At 49.1% G+C, this 11822-nt stretch overlaps 1 protein-coding gene across 1 annotated transcript in view; it reads left to right on the forward strand.

Annotated features, from left to right (window-relative positions):
* The window catches only part of PAX5 (paired box 5), a 203863-nt gene that overhangs the window by 99508 nt on the left and 92533 nt on the right, over positions 1-11822 (forward strand). Inside the window, exons 7-8 of the mRNA XM_042781794.1 lie at positions 3161-3217; positions 10390-10519. Coding sequence (XP_042637728.1) covers positions 3161-3217; positions 10390-10519 — 187 coding nt within the window. The remainder of the gene's footprint in view (positions 1-3160; positions 3218-10389; positions 10520-11822) is intronic.

Raw genomic sequence — 11822 nt, forward strand, 5'->3', positions numbered from 1 at the left:
TTGGCAGGGCCAGGTCAAGGTACCTGTCCTCATTCATTTGGTGTCACGGGTATGTATGTCCCATGTGCTCAGGGCTGGGCACTCAACCAGGAGCTGTGGCCACAAAGGTGAGAGAGACACGGTCCCATCCTTACGAAACTCACAGTCTGCTTTTTGGGGAGGAGGGGGTGAGGGCCCTAAACAGTTACGTGTACAATGCAGAGTGGTATGTGCAGTGATAGGGACATTCCCACTTAGGTAGTATAAGAACACAGAGGACAGAGGACTCCTCAGCCATCCAGAGCAGGGGAGATCACGGAGGGCTTCCTGGAAGAGGGAGGGCATTCAGAATCCTTGGCAAGTCTGCCCCTATCTAAGGGAATCCCTTTGTAGATCCTGGAGAACTTCTGCAAGCATTGCTCATAGCCCTCCATTTAGGACTTTGGTTTTCAGGCCTGATTTAATTTAGTAGAGATGGAATGTTGAAACTTGGTTTTTGTTTGTTTTTTACTCTTTTTTAAAAATTGAAGTTTATATGTTGAGATAATTGTCGATTCACATCAGTTGTCAGAAATAATACAGAGGGATTTTGTATACCTGCTTTTCTTCAGTGGAGACATCTTGGAAGAGTATAGTCCTTTTTCACAACTCAGATATTGGTGTTGATATTGCGAGATACAGAAGCATTCCATCCCTCTTGTTTCCCTTTAAAAGTGTTTGCTGTGTGTCCAGGTTTGCGGACTCAGAAGGAGAGAAAAAGACCTTCCCTCAAGGTCTTGATGTCCTTATCCTTCCGTCTGTGCCTTCCCACAGCCTTGTGAGGTGTGAGGTAGGTCTTAGGTCCCCTTGGGACAAGTCAGAAAAGCAGCTGAGAACGTAAGGTGACTGGCCCGGTTTCCTCCAGCAGGAACTCAGATGAGTTTGACTTGAGCCCTCTCCTCCTGGCTTGCCTGCCACACTGACGCCCATGGCTTGCAGCCCTCTGGATTCAGAGCTGGGGATACAATGGCCAACATCTTCTCCACCCTACAGAGCAAAGCCTAAGCCTGGCCCAGCCACATCAGGGAGAACCCCATTCCATATGATGAGGGCCCCAGCGTTTGGCCCACGCTCAGGCTGAAACCCCTTGGAAGCACCTGACAGGTCTGCTCCGTCCTTCATTTGACAGATGGAGCTGCTGAGCTCCCAGAGAGGAGGCATCTCCTGGCGATCATATGGGCGTCCAAGACAGAGCCAGGTCTCCAGGCTCCCTGTCAATCACTTTAACCCACTAAATCCCCCAGAACTACCCCTTAACATCTGCTTTGCCAGGTAGAGTTTTGTGTACCCAGATTTTCAAACTGGAGCGTGCCCCCTTCTGCTTGCGGATTCAGGGCTCTCTTCCCAGATGGAGGAGCAGAGTTCAGCTTGAGCTCAGAGTGGGGAGGAGAGCTTCCGGCTATATGGAGGTGTCCGAGCTGTGTCCCTGGGCTGGTCACAAGGGCTTCCCCTCTGCTTCGGGAGTGATGGACAGGCACTGAGTTTGGAGCTGGACTCCCTGGGCTCCCATCCGAGCTTGTTTCTGCAGGGATCCACACCCAGGCTGCTGCGGGAAGGTCATGGTAGACCTGCAAGGACCTTGCGTCTGGGGTGAGCTGAGCACTTGAGAGGCCTTGTGCTTCATGGGTCTGGCCTTTACGCCCTGGAAGATGGAGGGATTATGGTCTTCTGTGGTGGAGCAGGGCCTCTAGGAAGAGGGGACCAGAGAGCAAACTCCTGGCTGCCCTCTGCCTCTTGGATTCTCTCCCACAGGGATTTGTTGGGTAGCTGATGGGTGCCTACAAGGGTACCACCAGTCAAATGTGTGCTGTTTTTGTTGTTGCTTTTGTGTTTTCACTTTGGTTATGGAGATACTCTGAACTGAACAGAACAGTCTAATCAGCTTCCAGGTACTCACTTCCAGATCCACCAGTAATTACCACCAGCTCACAGCCAGTTTTGTTTTGTTGATAGTTCTGCCCCTCAACAAGTCCACTTTATTTTGAACAGTTCTGTTGAAGATACTTTGTAGTATCAGAAAATTAACTCACTGTAAGTGTATGAGATCTGTAGTCAGTTTATAGACTGGTGAATCGTCACCAGTGTCCAGTTTTAGAACTGACCCATCACTCCGGAAAGACCCTTGATGCCCCTTTATCAAGGTAATCCTTGTTCTCATCCCCAGCCCCAGGCAGCCACGGCACTGCTTTCCGTGTCTGAAGACTTACCGTTTCTGACAGTCCGTGTGGGTGGATTCATACAGCGTGTGGCCCTTTGTAACTGGCTTCTGTCACTTCTGCTTTTGAGGATTCTGCATGTTGTAACGTGTCTCAACACTTCATTCCTTTTTATTGGTTACTAGTTTCCCACTGTACAAATATGCCACTTTATTTGGAAGCAAACTCTAGACATCGTATCATTTCATTTGTAAATACAGTAGAAGGACTCTTTAAAAGTTAAGACCTTTGATGACTACAATACCATGATCACACCTAGAAGTGAACAAATCCCATAATGTTGTAAAACATCCAGTCATTGTTTGCATTTCTAATTGTCTCATTTCATGTCAATTTTTTTTCACAGTTTGTTTGTTTGACTCAGGGTGACACACACTGTGTCTCTAGATCTCCGTTAACCCAAAGGGCCCCCTTCCATCTCTCTTTTCTTGCCTTGAGATTAAGTTGAATAGGGAATCCACTGTTGTAATGTGACCAGTTATAGACACAAAGACCATTGGCACTGGAAGGGGGCTTAGTATCACCAAGTGGCGATCCTTAGACAGATGGGAAGCAGAGGCCCAGTGAAAGGAGGAACTTGTCCCGGGCCCCTCCCTCACCCCAGATGCCTCGGGCATCCAGAGCCCTCTGTCTCTTCAGTCCCAGGTAACCAGGTCAGGCCCTGGAAACACACCTCCCCTGCTCCATCTTTGGTCCTCCTTTGGGTAGGTGTGATGGTGGGCAGGCGTTGGGCCCCTCAGGAGGGAGTTGGCTTGGCTTTGGCCGGGTCCCCAGGGCTGCGCGAGGCCCACAGCAAGCCTGGAGGAGCCCAGCAGGTGATGGGGAAGCCTCGAGGCCCAAGCCGCCCAGCCTCGTCCCGGTACACGGCCCCTTTGTGCAGCCTCCTTCTCACGTGTCTGTTTCTTCTCTCCTTCATGCTGTGGCAGTGGTGCCCCGTGCTGATGAGACAATACTTGGTGCAGCCTCAGGCAGTCCTTTTCCAGGTAATCTCCTAGGGACCCAAATGGTGCCCAGCCACGCTTTCCTGGGGCACGTACCTCCTTGAGCCCCTCGCTAGGATTCCTGAACCCCTTTGTGTCTCTTCGTTCCCAGAGTGCTGTCCTCCTCCTTATCCTTCAGATCTTCAAAACCACCCTTTCAGGCAGCAAGGCATTAGAGTCCCTACTCTGCTAGTGAGGACAGTGGTGCTCAGCTGACCTGCCATGCCTACGGTCACAAGAACCCTGTTGTCACTCCTAGTTCCGTGTTCTTTGTATCACTATGTCAAAGGCTGTCAAGAATGAAGATGGAAATTAACTAGGGAAATCCCATCCTCTTCCCGTGCCTCAGTTTCTCCACGTTGGGAAGGATGACCCTGAAGATCTTTCTAGCTCTGACATTTGAGAGGGGTAGAGCATGGTGTCTGTGAGGAAGGTGCACACTCCTGGGGCCAGTGGTCTTGACCTTGGAGCCTGCTTATGGCAGGAGTTAGAGAAAATTTTATTCATTTTCTTGCATTGTAGTGGGCAGTCTGTGAATTACTGACCTCAGTAATTTCTCTTGTTGGGTCATGATTAAAGACAACACCATGGAGACCCTGATGGGGAGGGAACAGAAGCCCCAAATGATCCACAAAGAAACAACTCCAAGGACTTGGAGAAGTAGGAAATACGGAACTGAGCTGTTTCTTGACTGTCAATGGCTCTGCAGAGCCTACACACTCAAGTGTGGAGGTGAATATGTGACTCTGTGCATGCCCGGGGTCTCTGAACCCTACTATTTATCCCTTAGATTTCCAGGTAACCATGGTAAACGGAAGTGGATTGCCACTGTTACTAGGAAAAAGAGGGACTGATCGTATCACCTCTCGTTTCCCCTCTTTCTCTCCTTGATCCTCCTTTCTTACTCTCATGTCATTGTTTTCTTTCTGTCATTTTTTCCCTCTCTCCCAGCCTCCACTATTACAGAGGACTTGAAGTGGCCTACAAAACAGTTACATGTACTTAAGTTAAAGCTGGGCGGGGAGTTAATAAATATTGTACAGAAATTAAGATCATTGCACCAGGAACAAAAAGTAATGTGGCAGTTGAGCACTGAATTTTCTGGGTTTCCTGGCAACCAAGGTGAAGGGGATATGCCGTGGTTTCCAGCATTCCTGCTGTCCAATCAGAAGCACAGGGACCATTCATCAGCAGAAAAAAATCTTGTTTCTGGTACTGAATTATGGCACGTATTGCCAAGGAATATTGAGTATTTTAATGGACTGTGTCTCCAAAAGTAAAGAAATATTCTTTGCATGGCATCTCTGTCGCCTCCAACAAATGTTGAATGCCTGAGAGTCCATCACAGATCAATGAAGGCACTTCTCCACGGGCTTTAACTAATGTTGAACAAGAACATTGCTTTCTGATCACATGACTTGATGAGGAAGTCAGTGTATCCCTGAGAGTTCTTGTTCAAAATCCCCCTGTAATTTTTGAGAGTTGTGGCTAGTATCCGGCTGCTGGACTACGCACTCACCCGTTCACTCATTCACTCATTCAATAGGCACTTAGTGAGCACTGGGGATCTAGTGATGGATCAGCCGTGGTCCATGCCCTCCAGGCAACCTAGAGGAGACAGACAAACAACGACTGTCAACACGCAGCCGGAAGAGTGATGACCAAGGGCTGTGCAAAATGCCACCAGATGTGGAAGGACAAACGTGGGGGTGATTACATCAGTGCAGAGGTGTGGGTCTACTGATGACTTCACCAAGGAAGCCACGTGAGCCTGTCTTGTGGACAGGAGTTCTCTAAGTGACTGAGTGCAATGGGCCCTCCAGTTAGAGGTAGGGCGTGACTGGAATGCCTGGGTGCAGCCAGCTGTAGTGACATTCCAAGGAGTCCAGGAGAAGGAGTCCCTGGGTTGTGCAGAGAGTTAAGCACTCAACTAGTAGCTGAACAGTTGGCAGTTTGAACCCACTCAGAGGCTCCTCAAAAGAAAGGCCTGGTTATCTGTTTCCAAGGAGCACTGCCTTGAAAACCCTGTGGAGCGGCTCTACTCTGCTCATGTGGGGTCGCCGTGAGTCGGCCTTGACGCCACAGAAACTAACAGTAATGCTTACATCTTATGCTATCATTGTACCTTTGCAAAGTTAGGAAATAAGCATTGGTCCAAAGAGCCTCGGACATTGGGGAGACTGTTTAAAACCGTAGACAGCCAAAGACACAGAACCCAGAGAATTTATGGGACAACTAAATGCCAGACTAAATGGCAGCATCCACTAGCTCGTGTAGGAGCAGAATAAGGGCTGTAAAGGAGAGAGGCTGTGCCCGGGACAGGCCCTGGGAGGTGGCGATGGTGGGAGGCGCAGATGGTGAAGGGCATCCTAGGGCTTCATCTGGGCCCACTGTCCCCCAAGCTCCTATTATTTAGGGAAATTGGGCTCCCTGGTGGCACAGATGTTAAATAGCTCATCTGTCAACTAAAAGGTGGACTGTTCGAATCCACCAACTGCTCTGCAGGAGAAATATTGGTAGTCTGCTTCTGTAAAGATTTATTGCCTTGGAAACCTATGGGGTGCAGTTCTACGCTGTCTTATAGGCTCTCTATGCCACTCCTCGGAAGGAAGGTTGGGCAATCCTACTTCCGTAGTGATACTGCCTCGAAAACCCAAGGAGGGGTCGCTATGAGTCGGGGCCGACTCGACGGCACATAACAACAACAACAACAACATGAGTTAGAATTGATTTTATGGCAGAGGATTTTTGTTTGTTTGTTTGTTTCCTTCTGGGAGTTGGCAGTGTCGGACACCTGAGTTTTGGAGCTCCCACTGCATGGATAACACAAGTCGAATATTTCATGTCTTGGGAAGATGATCAAAGTTCCTGACATCTGCTACCCTGTTGGGTAGGAAGTCCCAACGACTCCAAGCCCAATGATGGAAGTGACCAGACAAACTTTGGTATTGAATTTATGATGGAAACAAAATCAAATAGCAAAAAGACCCTTCTATCTGGACAGTAAATAAGTTACTGATACAATTTTCTTGCAATTCTCCTAAGCCAAGTTGATGGTTTCTTTTTTTTTTGGGGTTTTCCCCTTTTTTTTTTTTTTTTTCTGTACCTCCCATGTACCTCTCTCTGTCTTCCTCTTCCTCAATGCCACTGTGTTGATCACTTACATTTGGAACATTGCCCTTCTCTTCACCCAAATCAATACTGGTCTCTGCCTATCTAACAGTGTTCCCTCCCCTCCCCTCCTTCCACTGGTAACCAACAAAGTAAATATCCTTCCATATATAAACCTTTCCTTGACTTTTTACAATAATGGACTAATACAGTATTTGTCCTTCTGTGATTGACTTATTTCACTCAGCATAATATCTTCCACGTTCATCCATGTTATGTGGTATTTTGCAGATTCTGCATTATTCTTTGGGGCTGCATAGTATTCCATTGTGTGTATGTTTCTGTTGACTGCTTCTCGGGGGTAATAGAGGCTTTCCCTTACAGACTGGGTAGGCCAACTTGTATCAGCGAGGAGAGGCTGGTGTCTGGGAATGGGGAGTGGGGGGGGAGGGGCAAAGGGTCGCTGACTGTTGGCTGAGGTACTGCCTGGCTCTCCTAAGTAGGATACTCATTGGATCATTCATTCAATTGTCCACCCATGTGTTCCTTGTGCAAGCCTTCCAAAGGCAACTTCCCGCGTGTCCACCTGCTCATCTTTACCTCCTCTACCGTCAGCCCTTGTAGCTATTGGCATGTGCCCTGTTTCTGGATCATTCCTACCCTCTCACCTCTGAGCCTTCCTCCTGCTGTTGTCCGCCATGGGAGTTGGGGATTGCCTCCAACACAGCTTCAGTACCGCGTGGCCCAAGAAGCCTCTCCTGACCTCCCCCACCTCACGGAAATGGCTGGCTGTGCACTCTTGTCCCTCCTGGATGGTACTTCTGCAGCCTTGTATCTTTTCCCTTAGGGTTTGTGGATGGTCATCAAAGAGAATGCCTGGCCTTGATGTGCAGTCTTTCATGCAACAGGGGCTCCCTGAATGCTGTGTGAGTGGTGCAGCACACCTACTAAGTGCAGGACTTCACCAGGCATTTGGGGGCAGTGAGGAGGAAGGCACTGTCCCCCCAGTCAGAGGCCCAGAAACCCCAGGAGACACCTTGGAGGAAGACAACCCATGAAATGTGTTTTGAGCAATGTTGGCGCACATGACATTGGACTGAAGAGGCTGCTTCCAGGGGACTTGCTCCCAAATTGGTTCTTAGCAAATCAGGAAGCTGATGCTGGGACTAAATCCCTTCCATGGGGAGTGAAGTCTAGGCAGTGAGCTTTCCCCAATGGTACCCCGCTGCATAGAGTGAAGGACATGCTCCTCAGACATCGCTGGTCATAACCCTTGACAAGAAACACATATTCATCTCCACCTGGCACACATATACACACTTTGGAGTGAATCAGAGATTCACGAAATAGGGCCTACCCTTTCTACAAGTGAGGCACTTGGGTATTTTCTGTTTTAGTCCATTCTCATTTCACTTTAAAAAATATTGGTACCAGTACATTGATTTTACTACGTGTTCATGGGCCACAGCCATAGACATAATCATCAGGCCTTTGGAGTCAGATGGACCCAAGTTTGAATCTTGGCCTGGCACCTAAAGGCTGTGTGACCTTAGTTCCTCCCCCTCTGTAAGTCTCCGTTTCCTCATCTGTAAAATGGCAATAACATAGAACCTACCTCCTGGGGTTACTGTGAGAATTGAATGGGATAATACAGGTAAAGCTCTTGGCACAGAGTAAGTACTGGATGAATGTGAGCTTTTGATGCCACTGCAAAGGTTACTGTCATTGCCCTGCCCCCACTTGGCAGGGCCAGCAGAGTTGGGCTGAGAGGCGGCATGGCTTGTGGGGGTCTCTGCTCGGCAGATCCCTGTCATCCTCTTGTCTGTCAGTGAGCTGACGTTCCTTGAGCTCCTGCTCGGTGACCCACACACTGAGCATATTATCTGACCCGAGGGTGACTGTGCCAGGACTGAGTGTCCATAATGAGGTCACTGTACAAGCAGAGGGCCAGCACTGTGCACAGGACTGTTGAGGAAGGTGACCTATGCCTCCTGGGGAGTGGTGATCAGGAAAGATGTCACGGAAGGTGAGGCATTGGAGCAAGGTGACAGGATGGCCAACTGGGCTTTCACCATTTCCTGCAGACTGAGCACTGTCCTCACAGTGATTGGGAACTCTATATGAAAATCCTGGGGCACCCACTTCCTTTCGTGAAGGGCAGACTTGTGCCCAAGGAGTTTTGGCTGTTTGTAGAGCTGACCATGTTAGATGCCTTTTGCCTTTCACACTTAGGTATCTAATCCACCTGGAATTGATTTTTGTGTCTGGTGTAAAGGCCTAATCCCCTCCTTGTTTCTGAGTGGATAACCAGTTACTCCTGCATGGTTTATTAAAGAGTCCATCCTTCCTGCTGGTTCGTACATCACCTCTGTCATATATCAAGGCTCCATACATGCACAGATCAGCTTCTGGACTCAATGCTGTTTCATGGGTCTATTTATCTGTCCCATGCCAATACCACACTGTCCTAATTACAGTAGCTTTGTAGTAATTCTGAATGTCTGGTCGGACCATCCCTCCAGCCTTGTTCTTCTCTCCTGAGTGTCTGGGCTTGCCTTGGACCCGTAGTAATTCTGGGTGTCTGGCCGGACCATCTCCCCAGCCTTATTCTTCCTTCCTGAGTGTCTGGGCTCACCTTGGGCCTGTGTTCTTGTCCGTCCACGTATTTCACAATCAGTCTCTGCTGGAAGATGACTGAAGGGTCCCAGGGAGCTCTGGATAAGCTGTCCTCGTAAGAATCCACCCTAGGAGGCCTGAGCCCGCAGCTCCTCCTGCACTCACCCCTGCACTCACTGCCGCCATCAACTCCAGTTGGCACCTGGGCTTCCCAGGGACGACTTTCTAAATGATTTGGCAGAGAGGAGTCCCAGGGATGTGCCTGAGTCTAAGGCCCCTTTGTGTACCACTCGCCTAATGGTTCCTTCAGTTTCCCTCTTACTGTCCCAGTCTTAGTCACCCCACTGAGGGCACCTGCAACTCCTTCCGGAAGGCCAGTTGCTCTCCAGTCACCGTGCCTTCCGTCAGCCATGCCAGGGTCCTGGGGGGAGCTCCCCACACCAAAGGTTAGCATGTGCAGCCAAATTCTTTGGCTCAGATATTTGCAAATATTTTCTTTACCTGAAATAGGATTAGGGGTTGCATGGGAGGAAGAGACATGTCACTCTTATTTGTAATGAAGTCTGTCCTTGAATGAGAGAGTCCAAATTGGCATCTTCATTGCCTTCCCTGGACACCATTCTGACAGGGGCTTGAATGGCAAGGAAATGACTCATTGCAAGCTTGGATTTTACAGAGTGGCTTAAAGAAAGGTGCATGACTCATGGGCCAACTGCTTGTGGTTGGTGTGGACTGGATAAATCAAGGGCTTTCATATCCCAGCTGTTAACATGCTTCTCAAATTCAGAAATGCTGGCCAAGCTGTGGCTCAGTTGGTTTGATGTATTGGGTTTAGGGTGAGAGTTTATGGTGAACTACCCTCTGGATGGGATTCTGCCCTGTCGACCATTGGCAAGGTCAGTGCTTGGTTGTGACCTGTAGTAAGAAATACATTTTCTATATATTTTCTGTCTATCCCTTTGCGCTTCAGTTGCTCATCTGTGAAATGAGCATTTGACTGGACAATCTCTAGGTTCCCTTTAACCCCTTCTTAGTGATTCGGTCTCTGTGGTCTAAGAACACAGAAATCAGAACCCTTCCTTTCCATCCTCTTGCCTTTCATTAGATTCCTCACTCTGCACTGATGGAGGAGGATGTTGTCACTGGGCAGCGGGAGCTGGTCAAGGGGGAGCCTGTAGGCCACAGAGGGAGCTAGAGGCTTGGGAGCTGCCCTGAATCCTGCCCCCTTCTTCACCTGGGGAAGACTCTCCCTCTTGGACAACTGTCTTGTGCTATCAAGTTGAATTTGCCCTCTTAATCCAGGGGGTCAGTGAACTCCCCCACCCCACCATAGCCCTTGGCACTGGCCTGGGCTGGTGCAGCTTGGTGCCTGAGCCCAGAACATGGCAGCAATGTTTGGCAAAGGTGCTTGAGAGTCTCATTGCTGATGTTGCTCTTTCTTCTTGCAGACCACCGAGTATTCAGCCATGGCCTCGCTGGCTGGAGGGCTGGATGACATGAAGGCCAACCTGACTAGCCCCACACCCGCTGATATCGGGAGCACCGTGCCCGGGCCACAGTCCTACCCCATCGTGACAGGTGAGGGCATCTGGGATGCGGGTGATGAGGGGACATCCACTGGACCTGCAGAGAGAGAGAGAGAGAAAGAGAGAGAGAGAGAGAATGTGTGGTGGGAAGAATTGCTGTTGGTGTTGGTGTTCTGGGACGTCACTGGTGATTTTGTTTTAATGAGGTTTTGAGGTCCTGGAACAGGTCAGGCAGGGGACTTCTGGGGTCAGGAGTTCTGGTTGTGATGTGACATGGCTGTATATTGTTTAGATAAAGCTAGAGGAGAACAAATGGACTGTGGGCTGGGAGGGGTGACAAGGAAGCCTCACGTCAGCGGGGCTGGGTGACTCATGAGAAAGGCAGCCCTGGGTGGTGCTGGCTTCAAGGATGAGTGGGGCTCCTTGCTGGTTGCTGCTGGCGTTTCAGACCTCCAGGCAGAGGCTGAGTCAAGACAGGCGGGAGGTTTAGGCTGGAAGGTGCTGGGGGTATGCAAAGCAGTGCCTTTCTGGAAGGCTCAGGGCCAGCCTCTGTGTCTTTCTAGAGGCTGTCAGTGTAATGATGATCAAGACTTTGGGCCCTGGAGTCGGGATTTGGACCTGTCATTTGCTAGCTGTCTAATCTTGGATAAGTTAGAGAACAATTCTGGGCTGTGGTTTTTTTTCATCTGTAAAGTGGAATGATGAGTGGGACATAGACCTGTTTACAGATCTGGGCACCACATGGGTGGCAAGTGGCAAAGGTATCTTGGTTCTGTCTGCCTGAGATGGGGAGTGGGGAGCGAGAACCTGGAGTGTAGCTTGCAGGTGGAGAGGTGCCAACCGTTTTTGACAAATAACAGAATCGGGGATGAAAGCGGAACATGGATGACAAAGAGCTAATTTCTTTAATGTAGAAAGAGCTTCTAAAAATGAATATGAAAAAACCACATGGCAGAAAAAATAAACACAAAGCACAATTAGGTAGTTCACTGAAAAAAACGTTGATGGTCACCAACGTATGAAAGATGTGCACTTGACTCCACTTCAGAACCTCAAATTAACACAAGAATGAAAGTTTGGAAAAAAGTCTATTCACTTGTCAAAGATTAAAATGTTTTGTAAGGCTCAGTGTTGGAGAGGGTAAGAGAAGCAGACATTTTCATGAGCTCTGGCGGCACAGTGTCTAAGGCATCTGACTGCTAACCAGAAAGTTGGTGGTTCAAACCCACCAGCTGCTCCACAGAAGGAAGACTGGGCAGTCTACTTCTGTAAAGATTTACCGCCTTGGAACCCAACGGGGGTTTCTATGAATAGGGATCAACTCAATGGCAGTGGGTTTTTTTTTTTTTTTTTTT

The sequence above is a fragment of the Orycteropus afer genome, unplaced genomic scaffold, assembly GCF_000298275.1.
Source record: "Orycteropus afer afer isolate SDZICR_OR568_19922 unplaced genomic scaffold, OryAfe1.0 scaffold00174, whole genome shotgun sequence".
Classification (NCBI taxonomy): Eukaryota; Metazoa; Chordata; class Mammalia; order Tubulidentata; family Orycteropodidae; genus Orycteropus; species Orycteropus afer.